We start from the raw sequence: 26997 nt of genomic DNA on the forward strand, positions 1-26997 counted from the left end.
GAGCAGAGCCGGTCCTGATTGTACAAGGGCCCTGGGCGAAATTTAATTTTTAGGCCCTGACATATTATAATGGCAAAGTAAAATTTGGTGTTACTATTAATGTCAAAGTAAAATTTAATCTTTTCACAGATTTTGATCCCACCAATCTAATACCGATAATAATTAAATTTTTTGAATTTCTAATACCAAAATTAATAGTAATATTGTCATCCATGCAGACCTTTTGTTTGGTGTTCCACAAACCCATTTTTACAAGCGATTAAAAAAAATGATATCAGAGCCTTGTCGTTTCTAAGACCTTTAGTTTATCATTCCTTCAAACTCTTTACAAGAAAATAGAAGATTTGACTACTTGGATTTAGCTCTAAATTAGATTGTCAAATACACTTAAATTAGATTATGTTATTTTCATATCATAGCATCAATCATTTGATTTTCCATCGACAGTGCTTGCATATGACAACAAAACAGTAAAAAGTATATAGATGCTAAAAGTGTTGGAAATCCGATCACCATTCAGGTTAAGTCTATCAATCAGCTTACACCATTCGTAAGTCAATTTTATAAACAATGCAAACTTTATTTCCCTTCTCATGTAGCCTTGTAAGTTAATGCAGTTAAAAATGAGTCACACCTCAACTTTCCCTACCTCCCATTTCTCTCCTTTCTCGCATGGGATCATAAGAAACACACCATTAAGCAAGCAACTTCCTCAAGCAGCTACAGAGAATTGGTCAATTTGAAAATTGATTCATACAGAAGTGCACAACTGACCTTCCACAAGCTCTTAGAGAAGAAAAGACACCTCTATTATAACAAGTGGTTGCTATTTTCATTCTTTCAAAGGATGCAAAAGAGCCCAAGGTAGAGAGATGAGGAGCTGGTGACAGATAAGCAGTCAGGATTTAAGGTAAATCATCCACCAATGGACATCAAGGGGCCCAAATGGATAGGATGATGGATAAATCAAAATAAAGAACTAGTGATACTCATTAGAAAGGTATGACAATCACAGGCGCCACATCATTCTTTAGGCCTCTCCTCACAGTCTGACTTCCCTCTGTCCCAATTGCAATACTCTAGATCTTAACGTTGTTCCTAACCACATGTGCATCCTACATCATAGCTGAAAATAACAACAAAGGATCTAGATATGATAACGAGCAAAGTAAAATTCCTACAGTTAGCTACCTTCTAAGAAGATTACAACAAGAAATCAACAAACAGGGTGCTTAGATAATTTTAAAATGTAGGATGATTTGCATGGGAGTTTGGAGGATTTCCATATGGCGGACAATTTTGAGATGACCTCCAATTGTAGTGAAAGAGGAATTCAGTTAGCAGTTTGACATTTCCAATTTTTTAATGTGAATGTTTATTTCAATTAATGTAGATATGCCTACATTGTTTATATTTAAAAGCTTAAAATGATTTTTGAATTCAAATTGGAAGGAAATGCAAGAGACAACAAGTGATTCATCAATCATCATCATGTCAGACTATAGTGTGTGTCCATATAATTGATCTATACAGGTTTGACAAGATCCAGAGATTGGCAATAGGCCAAAATTTTAAATGATCGTTGTATTCACAAATCAAGTGAAGATAGCAAGCGAGTACTTATTTAATGTACTCTTAAATATTTGTTTGCAAACTATACTAGTTTAAAATGTTTAGGATGAGTTGAGTTGAGTAAAATATTTTTTGACATGAGAATTCCAGGTTTTTGAGGAATAGCCAAATTAATTGTTTTAAAGGATATGCTAGTAAGTAGGATATGCTACAGATCATTAATACAATGAGTGTCTCCTGCATGATAAGAAAAAATATCTCTAGTGATTAATAACAGAAAATGATAACATTCAATACAACTTACACATTTAATACAAAACTGCATAGGTTCATGAGAAGGGATTTGGTGAATAAACTCACTGGAAGAAATAAGCTATGCCACTGAAATGGAAGAATCTCACCGGAATCTCACAGGACATCACAACCCCACCAAAATCGAAATCCCGAAACCATGAAATCCGATCACCATTCAGAATTTGATCCAAGTAATAACCACAACTAGATTCAGAAACCTTACCTCTGTTGCCCTAAAATCTCCGATTCTAGTTCCAAGTTCTGCCTTCCTCTTCTCCGATCAAAAACCACCGTGCTCTCCAATTCCACAACCTATGAATCCAAGAACTTCCAAAATCTGAAGGAATTCCAAGGAAAAACCACAAATCCGAAGAAACCCTAACTTACCGATCTCGATTTCTCATATCTGAACTCCTCTGCTCACGTCGCGCTAATCGCCGCCGCCACCCAATCCACCCGACGAGATCCAAGCCCGCCGGGCGACGCTCCTGACCGCCGGCAACCACCGCGATGCATTCTCTGGCTTCGAATGGGGAGCGCGTTCGCCGATCGGTTGGAGGGGAGAGGCGATATCAGGAAACGGGAAAAAAAATAATGGTCTGATATTCTACCCACTTAATTAAAATTTTGGGTCTAAAATTTTGGGCCCTCTTTAAATTTTGGGCCCTGGGCGGGCGCCCTAGTTGCCCTGGGCTAGGGCCGGCTCTGCTGATGAGCATGAGATGGTGCAGATTATGGTTTCAGAACTCAAGTAACTATAAGTTTCAGAATTCAGATTTGATAGGTCATCCGCGAAAATATCAACCAGTTAGTGTCGATCAAAGACAGTAAAGGATTATGGAAGAGGTGATACAGAAATGGTGTAAAGTATACATGAAAGTGAATAATGACCAAAGCATGATTCAACTAAGCAATGAAACCAATTTAATTGCATGATATCCTAGACAAGTTTTGGAAGATGGGACCAAGAGAACTTACAATCAGTGAAAAAGAGCAGAAGTGTGTTGCGGAACACTGCTGAGGCAATGACTACACACCTCGAATAAGGCTTCAAGTATTGGGATAGTTGTGGAGACACTGCATTCATTTATTCCTTAGTGCAATATCAACACAAAAACTTACTCTCTAGGGAATGGGTCCAAGTTTCATCTATACAAAAGAAATATGACTAAAATTGTTCTCATAAGTACTCACAAACGATGCCATACTAGAAAAAGAAAATGGGATGAAGAAGGTGAAGTTTTGCCAAAGATGGGGTTCTCATCGCTCTTGAAGGATATCAGCCTATATTCATATGATTATGAAACTTAAAATTATACCTGGAATAAAAGGAAGAATAAGCAATGAGTCATTTAAGATTAAACTACCAGGTTTTCATCTTTAGGTGAAAAGAATTCTCATGTAGATCCACCCTTTTTCCTTCTGTTATTTGTCTTCCTAGCTGCAAAATGAGTTCCTGCTGCTACCTCATCGTTCTTTGGCAGGAGCTCGTTAGAATGTTCCTTCTCCAAGTTGATCTCTCTTCTCAATCGTAGTATCTCACTCTTTGCAGAGGACAATGCCTCTTCGAGCTTCTTAGTCCTCCGCTCTAAATTCTCTCTCTCACTTCCATTCCTCATAATGAGGTTTTGAGCATCTTGCATATTTTCCCAAGCTTCTTTCACAGAGCTCTGTGAGAGACTGGAATAACACATCTTTCTATGCTTCAAGGCTGGTGTACCTAGAATTATTGCTCTCTAATTCAGCTGAGGGAAACAATGCACTCTTATTCATCTCGTCAAGTGACTTGGTAGCCTCATCCAAATCTGCTTCTTTCGAGTCTCTTTGCATTTGTTTTCTCAAAACTTCAAGTTCCTTATTGAAAGTGGAAACTACATTTCTCTCTTCTTTCAACTCATTCACAGCACTTTCCAGTTGCTTGTATGTTTCTACTAATTCCTTCTTTACCTTGGCATGATCTTCAATGACAACATTTAATATGAAATAGACTTAGCTTCTTCGACACTTTGAGTCAACAGTTTCTCCATCTCAATGAAACTCTGTTGAATCTCTGATAGTTCAGACATAAGTTTCTAATAGGAAATTTTAGCCTCGTCCAATTCCTTGGATAGATTGGAAGCTTCAAATCTAGAACCTTCCAGTGCTACTTTGTTGGCCTGCAGCTCATCTTTCAACTTCTTCATACTAATAGTTTTTCTTTCTAGCAATGCTTTGGAATTATTCTTTTCTTCTCTCAATTCAACAATAACAGCATTGTCGTTCTTCACTTCCTCTGATGCAAGCTCAAGATTTTCTTCAAGAAAACGAACTTGGTCATCTTTCTTAGATAACATTTCAGCAGTCAGGGCTGCTCTTTTCTCTGAACAAGATTCCAAATCATTATAGTCTTTAATGAGATCTTGAACTCTTTGCAAAGCACTACCTTTTTCTGACTTTAACAACTGAATTTGTTGATTTAAAGAATCAATTGAAGTTACCTTTGAACTTGGTTCAGTTTTAGCAACAAGCATTTCCTGTTTTAACTGTTCAATAGTTGAGTTTGCAAAGGCACACTCATCCTTCAAGTGTTCAACATTTGAGCTCAACTTAGTACATTGTGATTCTTTTTCAGAAAGGGAAGATCTAAGATCTTGAATATTCTTCTCCTTGTCGTGTATCTCCAAGCTAAGCAAGCTTTATCTTGTAGAACATCAATACTATCTACCTTCTCTTTAACTTTGGCCTCGAGTAACTTTTTATCTGCATCAGTTTTTGCAACATTGCCCTCAAGATCATCTGTGCATCCTCAAAGCTCCTCAACTAGTTTTCGCTTATCTTGCAACTCTTGCTGCAAAGATGCTGTAGTCCCATTTGCTGAAGCAAGTTGAGTTAGCAGAGAGGCTTCATTCACTTTAAACATTCTGATTTGATTCGTTTCTGCTTCTTTTTGGTCAACCTGCCTTTCATCTGTATCAATACCGATAGCACAATAATTAGCAATCGATCAATTTGTAGCCACAATAGTCCACAATCCCACTGCATGAATAAATTGAGTAATTGCTTTCTAATATAATATTATGCATTCTGAAATCACTGTTTATATTTGTATCTTTACAATAAATCATAATATATTAATTTACAGTAAATAGAGATGTTAATTTTTTATGACCTGTCTGAATGTATTGAATAAAAATCCAAATAAGTGCAATAAAGAACTGCGACCACAGGACTAGAGATTCATACAGATTCCACCGCACTTGATTCAATGGATGTCCTTTCCTTCTGAGAATTTGCATATAACGCACCAAAGACACCTGAAGCAACTATCCCAAACTCATTTAAGAAAGGCACAGAAGGATTTGCTGGTGTATTTTGAACAGCTGCCTGCTGCAAGAAATTAAATAGGATATGAGTAAATGACAACCTAGAACGTAAAAGATGCATGAAGATATATAAACTGGCTAGTTTAGAGTTAGAACAAGTCACCTCTAATTGATTAGGTCCTTCAGATGAAACTTCAAGCATGGTATAACACTTTGTATTGCCAATTGTTTGTCATCTTGTATGGCTTCCACAAGCCCATTAGGTCACTAAATCTAGAGTTCATATCAAACAATCATAAACCTCCTGGTTTTTCTAGGATAGGTCAAGTTTTGATCAAGCGTGACACAAGTGGGGGAAGCCTTAATCAGTATGCTCAATAGTTGACATATCACATCACTGGAGCTGACCATATGTCAATCACAGAGTTAAACCCAAACCCAAAGTTAGAACCCTATTTATATGCATCAATAAAACTACTGTCCCTGCTTATAAGTGAACATCACTTTAGAGACAATATATTATGTCTTTAGATTATCATTTTGGGATAGAGAGGATTAATGATAATGGTGGAATATGCAGGTTTTACACACCTTTTGTACTCATACCTTCATCTACCTCAGCAGCTCTCTGCTTTATCCTCTCTACTCCATATGACTATAGAGTGTTTATTTAACTACAATAGTGAAAATATCAGTATCTCATGTCATTATGTTAAATACTATGTATATACATAAAGATCAAATAAGCCTGGAAGAATGCAAATTTGATTGATCTACTGAACTAGCCAACTAACATAAAAAAGGAGCCAAGCCAAATTTGCTGCATCAACTCAAATATAGAATACGAACAGTGAAAAGCTGCAAGAATTAATGCTGAACTACAAAGACATGGAGAAAATTTGAAGGGTGGAGAAAACCTTAAGAGAAGGTTATGCGACTGCAACAGAAAAGCCAAAAACAACAATGCAAATCTTAAGTCTTCATCATCGTTTAGTGGTTGTACAACAACAGCATATAACTAATTAAGAAGAATAAATGATAGTGAAGTAATTCCACATTTCTAGTTCTCAATGCACCCTATATCATTATATAATACGTAAACAATTCCATTATAAAGAAAAAAAATAGTTAGGAAAACAAACTTCTGAAATCGTTAGAAGGTGGATGAAGATGAACATAGGAACCTAGGCCCAAATCTCTTACATTATTTATCACTCAACCAGGCCAGAATTCATGATATTAAAAAGCAATCAAGATTGCATAAATCTTAAATTTTCATTTCAGTGACAATTCAAATTAACCAAAGGAAGAGAATTCCTAAAACCAACAATTTAACGAAGCATAACTAACAAGAAACCCCATCAACTTCAAGAAGATAACTTATACGACAAGGGAAATAAACAACAACAAGGGCAGATTTTAAACTGCCGTGGCGATCGCCTGATGTTCGAGGAAGGGAAGAACTGAGATCCCCACAAGCAGAAGCGACCTTCTTCGAGAAGCACCTGCGGTGTCCACGGGAGTTTCTTCATTCGCACAGCAGGCTGCGGACACCAAACTCTTCGTCGCCACTCTTCTGCGGGCAGCAGAAAGCAGCGCAGAAGGCGACGTAGAAAAGGAAGAGGAGAAGGCGGAAGAGAGGAGCGGAGGAGACGTCAGCGGCCAGCTCGGGCTGCCGGCGAGATCACTGGCTCACTCCACTCGCCTACTGTCTCTTCCTTTTAGTTTCCCTCTCGTCGCCGGGCGAATCGCGTCGAAATCGAACTCCCTTTGCCCATTCGCACGAATCGTAAAGCTAAAAAGGCGACGTGTTTTGGGCTCTCTTGAGATGCCACGTCTTCGTTCTATTCTTTGTATCCTTCAAATAACATAATTAATTAACATGTAAACTATTTTGTATGGTAACAAAGAAAATTAATAAATCATCTATTTTCAGTGTAAGTTAACTTACACAGTAATTTATGCAGAAAAGTTCGTTAATTATATCAAATTTTACTTGAAACATTTAGTATTTCAAATTTCAAAATGCTAAAGAAATTAATTTTAGCACAAGCATTTGCGAACTATGAAAATCATAATTTTCACTAGCTTTCATAAGAAAATCAACAACTTCTCATAAGAAAATCAACGACCCATAGAAGAGGACTCTGAAATCTTCTGATCTCCCTATCAGGTTCATGTGTGATAAAAAAGAATCTCATAAATAGTCATACTTGGGAGTTCAGATCAGAAGGTGAGAATTTCTTGTGATTCATTACACTGCTGAATTCAAGAAGATACGCAAAAATCTCTGGCACACATTTAGGACCCACCCCTCAGAGAGAGAGAGCCTTTACTCTGATGCTGAAAACCAAAATGATCGAGCAAATAGTGAACAAGAGAAGCCAAGTTTGATGTTCCTAGGCTGACGGTGCACTTTCGGATCTGTCGGTGTCCATTGGCTCAGTGGCTTCCGCTGGGGGTGCTTGACTGCCCTCCTCAGACATATGCTCCCCTGAAGCATTCCCTCCATGGCTTTGTGGCTCAGAAGCTTGAGATTGATCCCCAGGTGTTGGAGTCGAGGGGGGTGTTTGAACTTTAGGTGGTGCAGGTCGCGGCTTAGTCATTATTGGTTTGCAAATCCTGGAATAAATAAAATCCAACAGAGCAGTTATGTGATAGGAGTGAAGGATTTGAATCTAAACACATAATTTGAGATTCGAAGTGCAGAAAAAATGCATTGCCCCCTACTGATGACACTAAAAACAAGAGTAGATTCAGATGCGATTGATGTATCTGTAAAACTCACCTGTCCAAGGCCTCTGTCTTTCTTTTAATATCAGCAGAAAAAAGGACCGGCGTAGCATATTTGGGCGAAGCATCCTGCTGCTGCTGTTTCTCCCTTAGCCATGCTTCAGCTTCGCCGCACTCACTGACAACCTGTAGAACAAATAGCATTATCATGCATCATAATTTCTTAGACTATATCCTAAATTCCAAGTGGAACTAAAAGGAAGCACAATTTAATTAAAAACAACCAGAAATAGAGCACGCTCAAATCCATAACAGCCACCATCATTTTCAGACAAGTGAATGGAAAACCCATGCAGATCCATCACTAAAACGCTTTGATACTCAGCTAAAACAACCGTTGGCATAAAGTAATGTACCTTCTGTTTCTCAGCTATATCAATGTGGTCAAACTTGGGATCATTTGACAAGGCTGCTGCTCTGAAACTATTAATGCAGTAAACAAGTTGATCAATTGCAGGACCTCTTTCTGTCCACTCCTTGTATCGCTCCTCGATTGGGTTACCTTGCTGGACTCAAGACAAACGTCATCATAGCAAAGGTATTCTTTAAACACCAATGTACAGGGAGGCCTAAAGCAAAAAATTTTACCTTTTGAAGTTCCTCAAGTTTAGCAACATAAACACCCTTAGCTTCATCTTCACCATCTTCATAGAGCCAATCCTCAACTTCCTGAAGTTTTGCAATCAGCTCGTCTTTCTCTGGGGATGTGACAAATGTCTCGTACTTATCATAAAGCTGGACGTAGATTTGCTGTTAGAATCTTAATGAAAAGGAAACAAATATATCCTACAGTAGAATAATAAATATATATTGTTTACCTTGTTTCGCATGTCATACACATATGCCTCCACAGCATTTTTCTTGTCCTTTGTTTCCTCCATCACTCTGTCTTGAAGGGCCATTTCAAACTCCTTTTCAACAAACTTCTGTAGTTCTTCAGCTGACATCCCACCATAAACCAACTCCTTGACAGGAACATTAGTTTTCTTAACCTTCTTTTTCACAGTTTCAACCTGCAGTACATAACCTTTATAGTTAATCAAAAAAAATGCAATTTATACAAAAAATCAAAATTGAAAATGATGAAAATTTCACATAATAGCACTTCTCAGAATGTGCACATGAAAAAAATATTATCTCAGGTTATGGCAGAATATTATCTCAGGTTACCAATTAAAATAAAGATCCATAATAGCACTTCTCAGAATGTGCACATGAAAAAAACACTGGAGTCCAAGAAAAAGAAAGGATGGGAGAGTATAAAAGGATTTTACTTTTCCTAGAAAACAATATTCAGGATGTCAGGTTTGCTTTCAGTATCACATCACAAACTTTGTTATCGGCCAAATTAAGGCAATAAAAGAAATACACAAAACAAACAAAAAAGAAGATCACCTAATGCACTAACCAGATACAAACAAGCATTAGTAAATTGTGTTAGAAAACACCTCATGCACTAGTCTTTTGAACATTTATAGGCGTTAACTTAATTTTTACACCCTATATTTCCTGTTTTCTAAAATATAACCAAGAATGCAGGCCCCAATACCTAGTGTTAAAACAGTTTAAATGTCATAAGCATGGATTTGAAACATATGCATTCCATAAGGTTTAATAGGTCAATGTAACCAACAAATAGCTGGGAATAACAATTATAATTCATAATTGAATTATCTGGAACTTTTGCCCAACATTCTATCTTTAATCTCCAAGAATAGTTCAAAATATTGAAAACAATAAAAAAAAACATGAAAAGAGAGAAGACCCTTGACCAAGAATTTAAAAGATGTTTCCATGTGAAAAGCAATCGGCTCACTGCATATGCATATGCATATGCAATATGCAAGAATTTTTATGTGATATATATTTAAAGTATATAGAGAGAGAAACCCCAGCTAGTAGGATAAGACTTGGTTGTTATTATTGTTGTTGTATAGAGAGAGCCAGATAAAAATGGCTAACAATTATCCAATGCTAGTATATTAGTCCATCCATTAAATTCACAATTCAACATAGAAAATATATCTATCAATCATACAATGTAATTTACATAATATAACAATGTAGAGTATCATTTTATTAGTAACATTATATAATTAATGCCAAAAATATTTATCATATTTTCATCAAATGTTCAAGCTAACACTTGAGTCGTGTGCTACCACATCAAAAACTTACTTAAGTATTTCGCAACCATAATTATTCCCCAAGATGAAATACTCTAATAGAGAAAAAAAATCACAAGAGTCCTTTTTTCACCTAGCATGGGGCAAGCACCCACTTGACCCACCTAGGCGCCCAAACCACGCAAGGGAACCTTTTATTGCAAGTGCAATGCGGCCGCTTATCTAAAAGGCCTAGATACATATCTCATTGTTCTGTCCATTTTCAATTGAACGTATATATATCCACTCTATCCATGGCTTCCTTTGACAGCATATAACCTTTTTTTTAAATTTTCTGTGGCTTTTGACATGGGATCACATTTATCCAAAAAGGACAAATGGAAAGCCCACTGCCAAACATTGGTCAACTTGGCCATCCACTAAATTTAGAATAACTTTAAGCACTGCAACTTAGACCCAACTTACAAGTTCAAATAAAGTTTTGGGGAAACATGGAATGTTGAACGCAAGTCCATCTGTGGCAAATGCAGGATGATATTTAAATAGAGGCATAAAAGGATGTTCCACAGTTTGATAAAGATAAATGATACCTATATAACCATGTTTCTTAATAGCAAAGCAACAATACAATAAAGAGCTCAAATTACCAGCATCAGATTTGACAAAACAAGGAGAGACAGATAAAATAGGTACCCTAGATCTTAATTAATCAACAAGTGATAACTTGATAATTTTCAGAATCAAACTAGAATTTGAAGAATAAAAAACTCCAGGCCATGTTACTGATTGCCAAATCAAGCTCAAAGATTTTAAGCTTAAGTGTTCAAACTAATTATCAGAAGGAAAAAATTCTTAACATGTTAGGGAGGAAAAGAACATTCAAGCAGGCAAAAAAAAAAATTAATGCCCAATTAGGAAGTGAAATCTTAGGTCAAACATAACCACACAGAAAATAAGTAATAATTTAGGAACCTTATGATCAGTTTCCATTTGTGCAGGCCTTTCCTCAGACTCTGGCACTCCGTTATCAACGCCTACAGAAGTCTTCACATCATCCATGTTGACATCAGTTTCTGTTTTAGAGGAATCATTTGCTGCTTCATCTGTGTCCATTTTTACAGATTCCTTTGGTGGTTGCTCTGCAGCTGAGACTGGGACTTCAACTTCCTCTTCCAACATCTGTAGAACCACGATTAGCCATGGCAAGGGATAGGTAAATAGAACAACAATACACTTGCTCACTTCGAGTACTTACCATAGCTGAATCGATAGAAATGATTCCGTGAAGATTCAAGCGAACTTTTACTTTCAACTTAGCCCGCTCACCAGTGTTGGATTGGAATGGTCCAATCTGCAAGAAATATTTGAATTGTCAAAAAGAAGCAAAACTTAAGGATTTGGCAAACATTCATACAATGTTAAACCACAATCACATGAGAAGGATGTATAAGTAAACATTTCAAGACTCAAAATTTTCATCCATTGCTGCACTGCATCCACACACAAAAATGTAAATGCCTGTTTGTGATACTTTTCAAAGAAAATGATTACCGTGTAACTGCTGATCCGAGCTGCACCCTGCACATCACCTGCATCTGCATATACAGCATCGACACTGAATGTAGCATGTCTATAGAATGTAAGAGCTTTAACACTGGGAAGTAAATTTCCTTTCGGAAACACCACTGTAGTCTGTTGATTTTCAGCTCCATTCTGAGAGTCAGGAGCAGATCCTTTCCAAGATAATGCAATTGAGAAAGGGAAGCTCTCATGAATCTGTAAGCAAAGAAAAAGTTACAATGTTAGTAAAGAATGCAGCAAAAAGAACAATGGCTCGATGTAAACATAGTAAATCCAGAGTCATCCGCAACCAAGGAAAGTTATCAGGAAAGTTTAGATGGTATAACTTGGTAGAGTTAAGGTATCTAGGCAAGCTGAACCAATGTCATCATTATATTAAAGAAAGTACTAAAACTAGAATCTTAGTCAACAAATAATAGAAGAACCAATTACTAAGACAGTTGTGAACTGCAACAGATTAATACATTTAAACCATTTAAGGATAAAGAATTATCCTTAAATCACATAATAAACCCGCAAGTAAAAAATGAAATGAATACAATTGTCTTATTGCAGCAAAGAATAAAAACAATTAGTTTCATGTGCCAAATGATGAAACACATGATGAAATGAGACAGACAGGTATCCTACAGTGAGATATTTGAACAAATCTTACAAACTTTTCCATACAAAGGAGTTAGATATCCAACTTCAACACAGTAGATTCTGAAGGAACGGCTGATACAAAGTAAACCATTTATAGAAAGCTTATGCACCATAAAACATACCAAGCAAGTGCAATAGCTTGGCACGTAAAAAAAACCCATTTTATAATACATTGTCCACCAAACTGCCATCTGGAATTTCCCATTATTTCCATGGTAAATCAACAGACACAGGCAAAACAACATAAAAAGAATAAACTAGACTGTGATAAGGAATTAGGAACTCTGTTGACAAAGCACACAGAAACTGGCCAATACATTTAGCCATCAAAAAGGAGAATGAATACTGAAACTTTCTGTTAATGTAATAGAAAAATATCATTATAAAGCAAAATCAAGATTGAAATATCTAATACCTGAAATTCTCGCACTTTGAAAGTGGGACTTAGTATAGCACACTGAAGGGCACAACCACGGGCAACACACTCACTTGCATTCATGGTACGCCTAGGCTCTTTGCCAAAGAACTCTGTCAAAATCTTGATAATAGCTGGAACACGGGACCCTGATCCGACAACTTCAACTGAGTGAATATTCTCCACAGTCAGACCAGCTTCGGTAAGTGCTTTCTCTAATGGCCCCTTGACACGCTCCAAGATGGGAATGCTGATCTGCTCAAACTCTTCTCTCTTAATAAAACCTTTCACATCCTTTTCATCCATCAGACACTCAATGTTCAATGGAGCCACAGGGTTTGCACTAAGAACCTTCTTTAGCTTCTCGCATGCTGCTCGGAGCCTGATACAAGCCCTAGCATTTTGATACACATCTATCTTGTACTCATCTCTGAACTTAGTGGCAAAGTAATTAAAAATGACTTCATCAAAATCTCTCCCACCAAGAGACCGATCATAAGAATGAGACAATATTTTTAGCTGCCCCTTCTTGTAACCAGCAATACAAACTTGCATGCTTGCATGTCCAACATCAACAAAAGCCACATTAAGCTGATCATTCTCTGGTAAGTCTGTCTTATAGATTCCATAAGCCAGTGCAGTGGCAGTGGTCTCATGGAACAAGCGGAGAGGATGCAAACCAGCAATTGTAGCAGCATCTAATATCGCTCTCCTCTGATGATCACTGAAGTAAACTGGAATTCCAATGCAACAATCAACAACTGCTGCATTTAGATTCTTCTCTGCAATACTCTTCAGATTGGATAGAACCATGGCAAGGATCTGGGTCGGAGTAAATGCCCTCAGCTCACCAAGGTAGTTTGCATGGACCACTGGAAACCCATCGGGCCCTTCAGTCACCTTAAATGGAAAGGACTGAATATCCTTCTGTACCTCAGGATCTGAAAATTTCAGACCCAGAAGACGCTTGATCTGCGAGATTGAGTTCTTCGGGTTCATTGTTGAGGACGCAGCACCAGCAGTCCCAATAAAGCGCTGCTTCTCGCCAAAGCAGACAACAGCAGGAGTCTCACGCTTCGATTCATCGTTCAGAACCACATCGATGCCACGCTGCCTTGCTACCGCAACAATGCCGCTCTCATTCCCGACGTCAAATCCAACAACGCTCATTTTAATATATATTATGCAATCTCGAGACCGAAACTAAAAGGTGATCTGTCAGTTAGCAAATCAAAGAACCAGTTTTTAGTAAGATGGATATTGGAAAGCCAAAAAAAAAAAAAAAAAAAACACACACACTTCGTCCAGAAAAACACGAATAGATCTTATTATAGTAACACTGAACTACTGCTCTGGCAATCTAACTACGAGATCGGCCAAACTGGACGCTCCATGGATTCAATTTCTGACTAAGAGCAAAAACAGAACGAACCAAAGCAACAACCGAAGAAAACAAAGGAAAGATCTATTGAAAAATAGCTAAAAGCTTAACTGAAAAGGATATAAAAAAACGAAGAATCGAGGGAAGGGAGTGGATTCCAATCGTACCTCGACGAATCGCCGATCGATATTTTACCGATTTGTCGTCGTCGCCGTTGGAGCTGTTAGGTTTGCCCTTGCGCAAGGAAAGGGGGAGAGGGGGCAACATAAAGCGCCCACCGAGACCCTGGTGCTTCTTCTAGAACCATCGGCCCCGAGGGACTTCGAGATCGACGGATCAGATGAACACAACCCGATCTCAGCCGTCGATCGGGACCAGCCTCACTTGACTGGCGGCGGGGAGACGAGTCGCCAGTGCTGCGCCGGTCGGACCGTAGAGATTGAAATTGGACCGGGCAAATGAGCGAAAGGACCACACGGTTCCAGAAGGTTCGATTCGTTGCCCACTTCCTATAATTCTCATTTAAATCTTTAGGGTAAATTTTAAAAGGATGCCTTAGCTTTTATTATTATCAAAAGTGCCCTCTTTTTTAAGATACTAACTGTTGTTTATTAAATATTATAATTAAAACTGCTTAAATATTAATTGAATTTTAACATTAATCAAATATTATTAAATCAATTTTGATTAAAATTGTCATAATATAAAGAAGTTAATTAAATTTGAACAAGTTAATTATTAAATTCTCACTGTTCTTTAAAACGATAGGACTTAAATATCATTTCGAAATTCTAAACAATGGAACAAAACTCAAAGAGATGCACAAGAACCCAAAAATAAACATTGAGCCAAATTTCCTTGTAACTTATCAGGTTTCAACGTGCCTTCAACAGTAGTAAATGCAGACACACAAGTGAAGATAAACACTTTACATTTCCGCGGCGAAGGATTTGCCGCAACCGCAAGTTTGTGTTGCGTTAGGGTTCTTAAATGAAAAGCCACCACCTATGAGTGCATCGCTGAAATCTAACTGCATTCCGTACACGAAGAGTAAGCTCTTGGGATCGCATACTGCATGATCAAGCAACACGAGAAACAAACATTAGTTCAAGCTTATATCACACTACCAAATTATGATTTGATCTGTTTGAGTCTCAAGTAACAATGAGAATTAAGATCTTCGAGAACTAACATGCAGCAAGAACGTACCAATAACAAAGCCATTGTATTCTATGATTGAGTCATCAGGCCGTGCATTAGCTCGGTTTTCGAACTCCATAGTGTAGGACATGCCAGAACATCCACCTTGCCTCACTCCAATTCTTAAGCACAGATCTTCTTTGCGTTCAGATCTCATTTTATTCAAATGGTTTAATGCGTTATCAGTTAATGAAATTGCAGGAGCAATGCTACCGGTTTCTGGAACCGCTGCAAATTATGAAATTAACTTAGACAACATAAAGAATATAAGGTAAAAGAAAACACCATTATTTATTTGTTGCGTAGGCAACTGAAATCCATTAGTAGAAAAGGCAGAGCAGTACCAAGTACAAAACAATATCACAGACTTGAACTGATAATGTGACGAACAAATTCGTCTGAGGAAATTACCACCTGATTACTTAGATGCTTGCACAGAAAGAGAATATTGTGTTGCAATCAGGTCCATTTGAATTAAATTAAAATTCTTTTATACAAATCAGCAACTCAACGTATAGAATGTGTGCATCTTCTTTTACCTAAAAATTAATTGGTGAGGCAAGATGCATTTAGAGAACATTGTATACCAGTAGAAAATAATAAAAATACAAATGTCCAAATGAAATAAGGGAGTGAGTTTGCAAAGCTATATGATGTTGAGGTTAGAGAACAGTTTTCCTTCAAATTGTTAGATATGAAAAAGGGATTTATAAGTTTACTTGGCACTGTAGTAACTAAAAAGAAACTAGAAGAAAGGTTGCAGAGTCAGGAAGGTTCGCTGTTTTCTGCATAATTTGGATCAAAATTGTATCATCACAATTTATTATACTGGAAAGCATCTATGGAATCAATAATAGCTTTATCGATACTAGTAATTTGAAATATTCTTTTGATATTACATTACATGCATCCACATACACACTCCTCATCGACGCAACTATATGGAACATAGCAACACTTTTTACAGCCTTATGGATTCTGAGATAGATGGGAGGATTTTTGAAGGATATTCTGATATTAAGATCCCCAAGTTTGGAAAAATAAAAGAACACAACCGCATCTTTGCTGGGAAGGGGAGAGGCCTATGTATGAACGCAGGTGGACCACAGTGACGGATAGGCGACAGGATAAGCGCCCACAAAGGTTGTTAATACCTGAATCTACACATAGATCTGATCTGCTTTTGACCAGAAGTCACCAACCATTGGGTATATTACATATCACATCGTGCCAAAATGAACATGTGTTCTACAAACCAACCCTCAATTAATGATTACCTGAGCCTAAGTTAAGAGCAGGATAGATGAGTGTAATAATTATCCTCCAATGCAAAATTGACAATATGTGTGTGTGTGTGTGTGTGTGTGTGTATATATATATGTGAATTGGGAAGTTAACAAGATTCTCAAGTCATTGCTGTCAAAACAAACATCCTCGAGAAAGCAACTAGAAACTAAAACAAGCAAAGTATCGCTTGAGTGTTGAACACAAGAGCAATCACTATGGCCATGATGAAAATCAAGAAGTATTAGATTGATATAGCTTCTTAACTCTTGAAAGAAAAAGTTAGTCCTGATCCACCATCACAAGAAGATGACACTATATCACTATCGTACAGCTTAGCCAAAGTAGCTAACTTAGAAATTTGTCATTAACACCCAGCTTGCAACTGTTGACTTTAAGATGAAAATGTTTTCAAAATGTTATGTTGATTTGCAAATGGACAATGTTCGCAACAGAGGGTTTTTAAGTGAGCAACTTCTACCATCATATCAACAAAACAACTAGGAGAAAGTCATTCACAACATGATACCCGTTTTCTTCTCTTTTTCACTTGCTTCTCCTTTAATTAGCTATCGTACTGCTTCCTTATCTTTAAAATCCTACTGACCTCGACAAAGAAAACAATAGCTTTCAATCTCAAGAGGTACCTACTGAGTCAGTCAGAAAGCTATTTGAAGCACAACAAATTTTCATCTCATATCAACGGAGGTATAGTCAAGCTAAGATCTGTAAACATTCCATATCAACAAAGATGCAGTCAAACTAGGGATTTAAAACTAAAGTAAATTGTCGAAGAATGGCAAAAAGAAAGCCTGCCGTATGAGGAGATGAGTAAAGGGGGCAAACATGTATTGCACAAGGGATCAATTATGAGTTGCCATAGAAACAATAAAAATATGAGAGGGATTCTAGGACAAATACCTGAAGTAAGCGACGATCGACAGACCAAGCTCCGGCGACGAAAATCTCGGGGAAACCTAACAGAAGACCGAGGAGAGACCGCAGTTCGAGGTTCTCCGCCGCGCAATCGGCATAGGAGCTGGCTCGCAACTCCGGCGGAGATCGCCATCGTAGAGCGAAAGCGAGACCGAGAGAGAGAGAGAGGAGATGACGGTCTTCCTCTTCTTCGTCTTTTCCAGCGATTTCGTAGAGACGACGGCCGCGTTTGGTTAAAGTTAACAGTTAGCTCTGATAGGTAATCATATAATATAATTTAATATTATTTAATTCAATTTATTTATTTAAAAAAATAAAATATAATTAATTTAATATTTACTATATTTCTTTTTATCCAATTAATTTTTAAAATACATTAAATTAAATTAATAATATTAAAATTAATAATAGTAATGATGATAATAAATTAATAATATATAAAAATAAATATAATTTATTTATAATTTTTTAATTTAAAATAAATTTATATATTTTAATTAAATAATTTATCAAAATAATTATTTTAATAAAATAATTTAATAAATTAATAAATATAATTTACTAATTTTATTTTTTAAATTTAAAATAAATTTATATATTTTTTTAATAAAATAATTTATTAAAATAATTATTTTAATAAAAAAATTCATTAGATTAATAAATATAAATTGATAATTTTATTTTAATAATATATCATTAAAATAATTATTTAATTAAATAATTTGTTAAATTAAAAAAATATAATTCATTAATTTTATTGTTTAAAATAAATTTTATATATTAATAAAATAATTTATTAAATTAATAAATATAATTCATTAATTTTATTTTTAAAAATTTTAAAAATTATCTTTTTTAAATTTATAAATATTTAAATTAAATTTTATTAATTTAATTAATTTAATTTTAATTAAGTTTTACTTTACATTGAAATTAACTCAATTTTAAAATTAAAAGATAATTATAAAAAAAAATTATTAACTTTTAAAATCATGAAAAATATTAGATTGTTAAGATAATCACATTCTTGAATTATAATTTTTAATGTGATAATTAATATTGTATTATTTAAAAATCAATCCTAATATGAATCAATAATTAAAATTATCAACTATAACTGTCAATCAAAACATCGATGCCGTTTCTATTCCGCCGTCAATTATTCCACCACGCACGGACCCTCCCACCCAACTGGTCCGCCTTGAGGCGGGACCCCCTGTGTCCTTAAGATTTCTTGCGAGTTCTGGCGTTCATTTTTTTCCCTTTTTTTTACACCAACAAAATGAAATTCTTGTAAATGTAACGTAAATATAAATATATGAACCCATAAAACTTCGAACTATTAAATAGTTTGAAGGATGATTTTTAAGTGCATACAACGTCTTCCATTGGTCTCAAGAAACCATTTCTCCTTAGGCTTACCACACATGCATTGACCACACATGCATTGAACAAGAACAATCATCAATCAAAAGTCAAACCCCCCTGCCCTTGCTTAGTCAAACTACGAATTCTGATTGGGAGACCTTTATAAAAGTCAACGTAGGGCACCGTCATGGGGCAGTCAGGTTCAGCCACAGCCCAGTCATAGTTTCCAACGAGGTGGTGCAGGAACACTGCCATCTCCAGCCTCGCAATCTCTGCCCCGGGGCACTGCCTTGCTCCCCCACCAAACGGCATGAACTCACTGCTCCTCCTCGTCTTCAGCCCAGAAGAAGACCTCTGAAGCCACAAACAACAACACAAAACAAACAAGCATGCATCAGTCCAAATCCACCAACCTCAAATGAACAGACACAGTTCGCAAAGCACTCACAAGCCACCTCCATGGATCGAAGCGCTGAGGGTCTTCGAACAGCTCGGGGTCCAAGTGCACAGCACTGAAGTGGGCAGCGAAATGGTATCCCTTTGGAATCAGAAAACCTGAAAAGGCTTTGCAGTAAGTTATAATTTCATGTTCATTTTTATCGTCCAGTATTTTGTTTTTCTTTTTCTTTCACCTTTGAAATGGATGTCTGTGGACACCTTCCTCTGGATGTGGCTGACGATGTTTCCGAGCCTTAATGTCTCGCTGATAACCTAAACAACAACATCTCCGAGCCTTAACTCCACTGCTCTGAATACGACGAGTACTGAACTGTAGCTTCTTAGTGAACTTACAGATTGAGTGAAGTTCATTGATTTATAGTCCTCGTAGGTCAGTTTACTCCCTCCGCTTTGTTGCTTTGATGTGATCACACCAGCAAACTCTTCCTGATAGAAGAATTCAGACACACACTGAAACTCTTAACAGGAACTAAATCTCAAAACAAGTTTGATTTTTGCCTAATCTTTTATAAGGTTGTTTTAATTTGTTTGGCTACCTTTAGTTCTGCAATGGCTTTTGGGCAGTCGTCGAGGAAATAGATCATCAAGCAGATGGCCCTGGAGGAAGTATCATGAGCTGCAAAAAGAGTATGCAGCATCATGTCGCCAATCTTCTCAAGAGAGTAGTCTGTGTTCTTGATCACCCAATCAAGGAGGTCATCCTTCTTCGATCTCAATTCGTCGCTGCCCACTCTTCTCCTCTCCTCTATCTCTTGGTACAGAATTTCAAGGAGATTTCTCCTCGACTTTCTCAGATAGCGAAGAGGAAGAAATTTAGAACATTTCGACCACAAAAGGAGTCAAATTCATGTAGTTGAAAAGAAGAAGTATGTTGAATTTAGTGCCTACCTTTAGACCCTTCCAATATCTTGTACCGGGTATTTTGAGTGGAAAAGATACAAGGCCTCTTATGAAAGTGTTGTATTCTTTTCGCAGCCTCTCGATAAGAGGATCCTCCGGTCCGATGCTCAAGATGTTCTTCACCATGATGTAAAATGAAAACTGAAAATTTTCCAAGAAAAGTGAAGCTTTCTTGTGTGTTCATCATGATATCGAACTTAATTGTGTAACATGATTGATTACCTTGGTTGCTTCATCCAAAGAAGATATTGCAGTGCCATCCTTCCATGAACCCATAATGAAGGAAGCCATATACTCCATATCTTGCAAGAACAGGTTTCGGATCCTATGAGTGCTCAAGAATTCAACGATGATCGATCTCATATGCTTGTGTGCATCTCCAACCAAGAAAGATATCGATGATTTCCCGACAATTTCTAAAAAAGATTTAGGCCAACCCGGTTCGAACATCTTTGTATCATTCTTGAACAGAAACCGATTCAACTCGGGCTCAGCCGACACGACTATGGGTTTCCCAAAGAGGTTGGACACAAATATCTTCCCAAATCTACAACCGAATTCACTTCAGAAACTAGCGAAGATTGAAAAAATTACAACTTGCAACTTGTTCATAGCAAAGCTACTACAAACCTTGCCATATGTTGCTCCATGAAACCCCCAACAGTGGTCGACAAAGAAGGCTTCATGAACATGAGAGTTTCTCCGACGATAGGCCAACCCATGTCTCCGGGTGGAATATTACCGGGCTTTCGCTTTGAATTTCTCCGAGAAGTTTGGAAGACGAGGAGGAAGAAAATTGATGCAGCAATGAGCACAAGTAGTGCCTCCATTGTGAGCATGTTGGTGAATGATTGAATTGCCTAAGGAGGCACTTATATACAAGTAGATCATGCCAATAAGGCAGAGTTTATTATTATTATTATTATTATTTTGCTTCCAAGATGATTCCAAAAATTGGAGAAGCCTTCAAAGAGCATCTTAGTTGTTGGAGCTATTGCATATAACATTCTAAATGTCTTTATCAAAATGTGTTGACAGAAATTTTAAAAAACAAAGATAAACACAAAATGAATCAAATAGTTGCAAGAGAAGTGATTGATAGAGAAGTAGGAGTTTGATATGCAAATTATTTTTTATATTACTAGGGAAAATACTGAAATTTAAATACATATGTTCTTTTTTTAAACTGGTCTTAATATTTATGAACGATATATCGTTACAATGCCCGACTTGCTCAAGAATGGCTTTACAATGAACTCGTATCGACAAAGGGACCAACACTCATACAACAAAACTGAAACAACACATGTAAATGCAAACCTAAGCTAATCCCTGTCCATGAAACTTTGCCTCAATGCAGGTATAGATGTTACACACGACGTAGCAAAAGAAAGAAAACTCATGAGCCAAAAATATTACAATCGAAGATGTATCATGGTTGAGTCTGGATGCTCAATGATACTTTCTTCTGCAGCTTCATCTTTAGTTGCCTGATCTTGGCATCTACTCTTGCTGTAAAACCAATCTTCGTCTTCTGCCGGGCCTTGGACCTCTCTCTCTTCCACATATGCATGTCATCGACATCCATCTTGTAGTGTTTGATCTCCTGGATGATATGGTCATCGAGTGGGTTTACAACTCTTTGGTAGGAGATGTAGCCCAAGTAAGGGAGATTGCAGGTGAGAGTGACGAGAAGAGTGGCAACCCAATAGACAGGGGCAGGGCCAAGGGCTTCCGAGAGTATCTGGTGGTCGTTTTTGGAGATCAAGGGGGAGCACATTCTGTAGACGAGCAGGAAGAGGTACCATGTGGCAATGCTGCCCCACACAAAGAGGTGCTGGATCCAGGTGAAGTGACTCATTATCAGAACTATTTGTAGGTTCACAGCGCAAACAATGCAAGTGAACATGATTGTTCCAACAATAGCCATGTCGGTAGTCTGTCCCTCGGCGCAGAATGCTTGGCTGGAGAATATTTGGATGCTAAGGAAGAAGATCAATACCGATGAACATACACCATTGCCCATCCAACCTAAGATCCTGTACCAATCGAAGAAAAGGTTCCTTGGTCCTTGTTGGTACAAGGCTGGGAACTGCGAAAGACTAGTATCATATGAATGTGAAACATCCATGTTCATTGAAAAACATACCGAAAATGTATCTAAATATTTGCACTTGCCTGTAAGCACACATCAGAAGATACGTCTTGTTCGAAGACACCTAAAGATATCACTGGCAAAGATGTTAGAATGACATTGAACAATAACATGTACCAGTCATCAAACACTGATTGTCCAGAGAAGCCAGTATAAGCCTCGAAATAAAATATTGTGAGGCCAAAGGCAATGTTCTTGTAGAAGAAGTAACAGATCTGAACACACAGAATGAACAAGATTCTTTAGAGAATTACCTCCAAAAGCATCAATTTAGTGTTAAGTAAAACTCACCATCTGTGCTATCCTCTTGTAGCACCAATTGCCATGTATAACAAGAAGTCGTTCAAGGAAACAAAATTGAGAAATGGCGAAATCACTAGCCATTACAGCCTGCAATAGCAAAAAAGAAAAAGTAAGCAGCTTGCTAGTAGTATACTAGTTTTCAGTGTCTTCCACTTATATGATTTCAGAGTCCTATGAGTCAGCTGAAATTTTAGCCAAAAAAACACACTGCAAACCTGCATTCCTTCAACCCCACTAATTCCGACACCAATATCAGCCTCTTGTATCATGCCCACATCATTTGCACCGTCACCTATAGCCAAAGTAGTTTTTCCTGTACCTTCTTTAACCAACCGAGTCACCTAAATGAAGGCAGATATGCATTACTATAACTACACTAATTTTTTTTCAAAATAATTAGCTTGTTCAAAAAACAATAGAGTACTAAGTATTTCTATCATTACCAATGCCTTCTGCTTTGGTGACACTCGACAACATATGACAGAAGCACATTCAACCGCTAGACTCAAAAAATGGTTCTTCAAGTCATCTTCCAGGGCATAGGTTAAAGTTTTGCCATCTATGATCACTGCAAATGCTGCATTAGGATCCTTCTCTAGCTTGACCATTTGTGAGGCCTCAGTTAATTGCATCAAAATAATATCTTTCGCAGCCTGAGTCATTCCTCAATTAAAAATACACCAACACTAGATGTTAATGTTTTGTCGAGAGCAATACACAGCAATAGTTTAACAAATGTGTCAAACTGATGTACCTTTTTTGGGTCTAATGATAATATTTTACTGCTATCCACAGATAAACATATCTGTTTCATGCCTTGTCTAAGTAAACTACAAGCAAATCTGCAATAGGTAAGGTATTGGAGTTTAAGTGAAGGCTAGAAAGAAATGGCTCAATTTCCAAATATAACCTTTTTCCTGGTAATATCCATACCCTATGTTGATTGCAGTCTCCATCTTATCACCTGTTAGAACCCAAATCTTCAGACCAGCTTGTGCTAATCTGTCTATGCATTGAGGAACCTATAAAGAAACAACAAGGTCAGCGTGCTCATAGGTAAAGAATAAAATCACAAAAGCATACCCCTTTTTGTAATTTGTCTTCTACAGCAGTTGCACCAACAAGGACCAGATCCCTTTCGATCATATCTGCAACTCGCTCAAGCTCAGTTTCTCTATTGTGCCCGATTGTAATTTTTGCTTTAAGAAACTCAGCATTCCAGGAAGTGTACTCAGATTCTTCAAGTGCCCGATAAGCCAACACTAAAGTGCGCAATCCTGCTTCCCCATATTCATTGAGGTGTTTGATGGTCTCAGTCTCATATATTCTTCCTGCTTTTGACAGCCTCTCCAAAATGATGCTGTTTGGTTCACCCAATTGCATGTTTCAGACAATTGAAGGTTGATGCTTGTTTAATGGATCTTATATGCACAACCCAGTTTTATGCATTGAATGATTATGATTTTTGTATATAATTAATTACTAAAATTTAACGACACAAAGTAATTCTATTGTACCTATCAGCACCTTTACATAGAAGAACGATATGCCCAGTCTCGTCACGGACAATTACTGACATTCTTTTCCTTTTGCTGTTGAACTCCAATATATTAAGAATCTTGAACTCCCTATAGCATAACTGGCTAATTTAGATTCCATGATCTACCATGGAGACAAATAATTGACTGATAAAAGCATTCAGATGTAACTTTGACCTTTCTACAGGTTCCTCTAAAGGAGAGTATCTTTCCCTCACAAAGACACTTGATTGGGTCCTCTTTGAAAATTCAAACCCAAATTCTCTCGCTGCAACTAGGAAAGCTCCTTCATCTGGTGATTCTGCTTCATAAGTAAAACCATTGCCCTTCTCATTTGGCTCGGCGATCGCTGTGTGGCATAGAGCAAGTACCCTCAGGAATACAAGAATTGTACCAGAATTTGGCTCCTTTGACCAATTCCCATGCATGAGACGTTCATCCTCAAAGTTAAAACCTTTTATGGTAGGCTTATGTGAATTCTCAACCACGCCAACAATGGCGCCTTCCAATTCTCTTTTTGGTGAGCCTAAACCATTCCCACTGCCCTCCCAAAGATCTTCAATATCTTTATGCTCACCAGTTTTACAAGAAGCTTCTGATAGCATATGCTTTGCAGCAGCCATATCCACATCGCTAGAACCCAGACCATATGGAACTCCAGAAATGGAGCACCTCAAGAAATCCATTTGGTTGCACGTTAAGGTGCCAGTCTTATCTGACAGTATTGTATCAACTTGACCAAGCTCTTCGTTCAAGTTGGACGTTTCTTGCTTCCGCTGTTTCGCCCATTTCCTCATCACACATGTAAATATCTCGATTAATGAACGTTGCTTGCAACACTTTGACAACCTCAATTGAAACATAAAGTGAAATAGGTAACAGGTATCCATAAAGAATAAGAGCAGTGACAAGATGGTAGATGCCAGATAATATGGGCTTTGATGCGTCGTAGATGTATGAAGTGTCGGCTGGCTGCAAGTACCACCAGTGTGGCATCCCAAACTTTATGAACACAGCATAGCCGGTCGAACTAATCAATGAAATTAACACAAGAATGGTGAAGAGAATGTATATGATCTTATCCATTCTTTTCTCTATTGTACTCCTCTTTGACGGCGATGGTGTAGCATTCTGCATAACCTTACTGTCATGCCCAGTGAAAATAACCACTCCATATACTAATGTGGTATTCCTAAGCTTTGAGTCCCTGAGTAGAACATTACTAGGGTCAAGTGCATAAACCTTCTTTTCATACTCAAAGTTACCGACAAAAGTGTAGAGACTAGGATTAGGGTCCTCACATCGGATGGTGCCTGTAAAGTCGCTGAAGGCCACATCGCCATCCAAAGGTAAAGTCACTTCCAAAGATCTTTTAACCTTCAAATTTGTTTCTCCGTCCAAATTCATGGTCTCAACATAGCAAATGCCATCGTCATAACTCGAGGACAAAGGAAGCAAGTCAGCTGGGAAGAACTCATCCTTCTCAACCTTCACTACATCTCCAACACAAACCTCTTGCCAATGTTTGTAGCTAAACCGTCCTTCTCCTCGATGGACACTGACCTTACGGCTATTGACCTTCATGTCCTGCATAAACCTGTTCCAATCTTCCAACGCCTCTTTGGCCATACTGAGCCCAACAACAAATGCCAAGGGGGCGATCATGCTCACAGCAGAGAAGGGTGTCAACGGGGTGAGAGAGAAGAGTGCAGCGAGAAGGAAGTAGAGATTGGCCACGCGACGGAATTGCTCAAAGATGGCCTTTGGGAGGAAAGTGATGATGTTGTACTTGGTGGTGCTGATGGAGTTGGATGAGTACTTGAGTGGCTTCTTGTAGTGCAACCCGGGTTGGTTGCAATGTACCACCCGCGAGAATCCAGGACCTCTGAGAGCCGGGGATTCATCGTTGCTAGTCTCCGTGGTGGGGCGGGTGCAAGAAAAAGTGTAGAGATTGGACCAGCGGAGCCGTTCATGTAACCTTCTCCGGGCCATTTCTTCTCTTCTCCTGCCACACACATTCACATTGTTCCCCATCATAAAAAATTGCAAATTTTTTACGAGAAAACACTCCAACACGAATGCATCTATTGAAGATACAAAATGACACGAAATCGATCCTAAAGGAATAATATAGAATCAAGATAAACGCCCGGATGAATCGAGGAATGCTCGAATGCATCTATAAGAATTCAACAAAGCCAACACCTCTACCAATTAGATGCGGGAAAACACACACACACAAAATTTTTTTAACTCCCAATGGAAGAACAAAAGGGATTCGAGCGCGCACCAGCAAATGACGAAAAAGCCTGAGAAAGACGACGACTTTAGAGGAAGGACGGAAGGATCGCCGGAGCTTCGATGAGATGTTGAACGGAGAGGGGGAACAATCGGCGCGTGAGGGAGCGCCACCCTCACGCCCTGGGGGGCGGAGAAGGGAAGTCTCCCAATCGGCGGTTTGTCCACGTTCCGCCCTTGATTGGTTTGCGAACGTTAAAAAATTAGAGAACGCTAATAATTAGCTTAATTAGGATAATCCCGGTATGGAAAGGTGACACGTAGCTGCTAGCTTAGAAGACAAGAATCACCTGCCCGATCAAAGACAGGGTTCACGGTAACAAAGAAAAAAGAGTAAAATTTGAGGGAGTATTTTGATAATTGTTAACTTTATTGTCTTTTTTCAGAAATAGAGAAGAATGTAGGGTGAGTTTGAAAATTTTCCCATCGCAATAATTGAACTTCGCG

The 26997-nt window shown here is 37.7% G+C and overlaps 3 protein-coding genes and 2 pseudogenes across 3 annotated transcripts; all 5 read right to left on the reverse strand.

Moving 5' to 3' along the window:
* LOC141826989 (uncharacterized) overlaps window positions 1-5370 on the reverse strand; it is a 10702-nt pseudogene extending 5332 nt beyond the window's left edge.
* A 1853-nt stretch (window positions 5371-7223) lies between these two features.
* Window positions 7224-14367, reverse strand: LOC141826577 (heat shock 70 kDa protein 15-like). Its single transcript, XM_074713834.1, has 10 exons — window positions 14277-14367; window positions 12729-13943; window positions 11639-11863; window positions 11343-11438; window positions 11060-11266; window positions 8780-8974; window positions 8550-8696; window positions 8318-8467; window positions 7957-8087; window positions 7224-7790 (listed from the first exon to the last, which is right to left on the reverse strand). The coding sequence occupies exons 2-10, from the start codon at window positions 13896-13898 to the stop codon at window positions 7568-7570; spliced, it is 2544 nt and encodes an 847-aa protein (XP_074569935.1). The 5' UTR covers window positions 13899-13943; window positions 14277-14367; the 3' UTR covers window positions 7224-7567.
* Window positions 14368-14946: 579 nt separating this feature from the next.
* LOC141828272 (iron-sulfur assembly protein IscA, chloroplastic-like) lies at window positions 14947-17745 on the reverse strand. Its single transcript, XM_074715669.1, has 3 exons — window positions 17515-17745; window positions 15319-15537; window positions 14947-15180 (listed from the first exon to the last, which is right to left on the reverse strand). Exons 1-3 carry the CDS (start codon window positions 17660-17662, stop codon window positions 15038-15040), a joined length of 510 nt encoding a protein of 169 aa, XP_074571770.1. The 5' UTR covers window positions 17663-17745; the 3' UTR covers window positions 14947-15037.
* A 1248-nt stretch (window positions 17746-18993) lies between these two features.
* Window positions 18994-21095, reverse strand: LOC141826990 (steroid (22S)-hydroxylase-like). The gene is made up of 8 exons (XM_074714289.1): window positions 20887-21095; window positions 20479-20803; window positions 20245-20397; window positions 19893-20141; window positions 19690-19782; window positions 19530-19608; window positions 19346-19452; window positions 18994-19251 (listed from the first exon to the last, which is right to left on the reverse strand). The coding sequence occupies exons 1-8, from the start codon at window positions 21093-21095 to the stop codon at window positions 18994-18996; spliced, it is 1473 nt and encodes a 490-aa protein (XP_074570390.1).
* Window positions 21096-21485: 390 nt separating this feature from the next.
* Window positions 21486-26625, reverse strand: LOC141826576 (putative phospholipid-transporting ATPase 4; annotated as a pseudogene).
* Window positions 26626-26997: the final 372 nt, after the last annotated feature.

This window comes from Curcuma longa, chromosome 4 (genome assembly GCF_044706935.1).
Source record: "Curcuma longa cultivar G26 ecotype Majalengka, Jawa Barat chromosome 4, ITB_CL_G26_1.1, whole genome shotgun sequence".
NCBI classification, from domain to species: Eukaryota; Viridiplantae; Streptophyta; class Magnoliopsida; order Zingiberales; family Zingiberaceae; genus Curcuma; species Curcuma longa.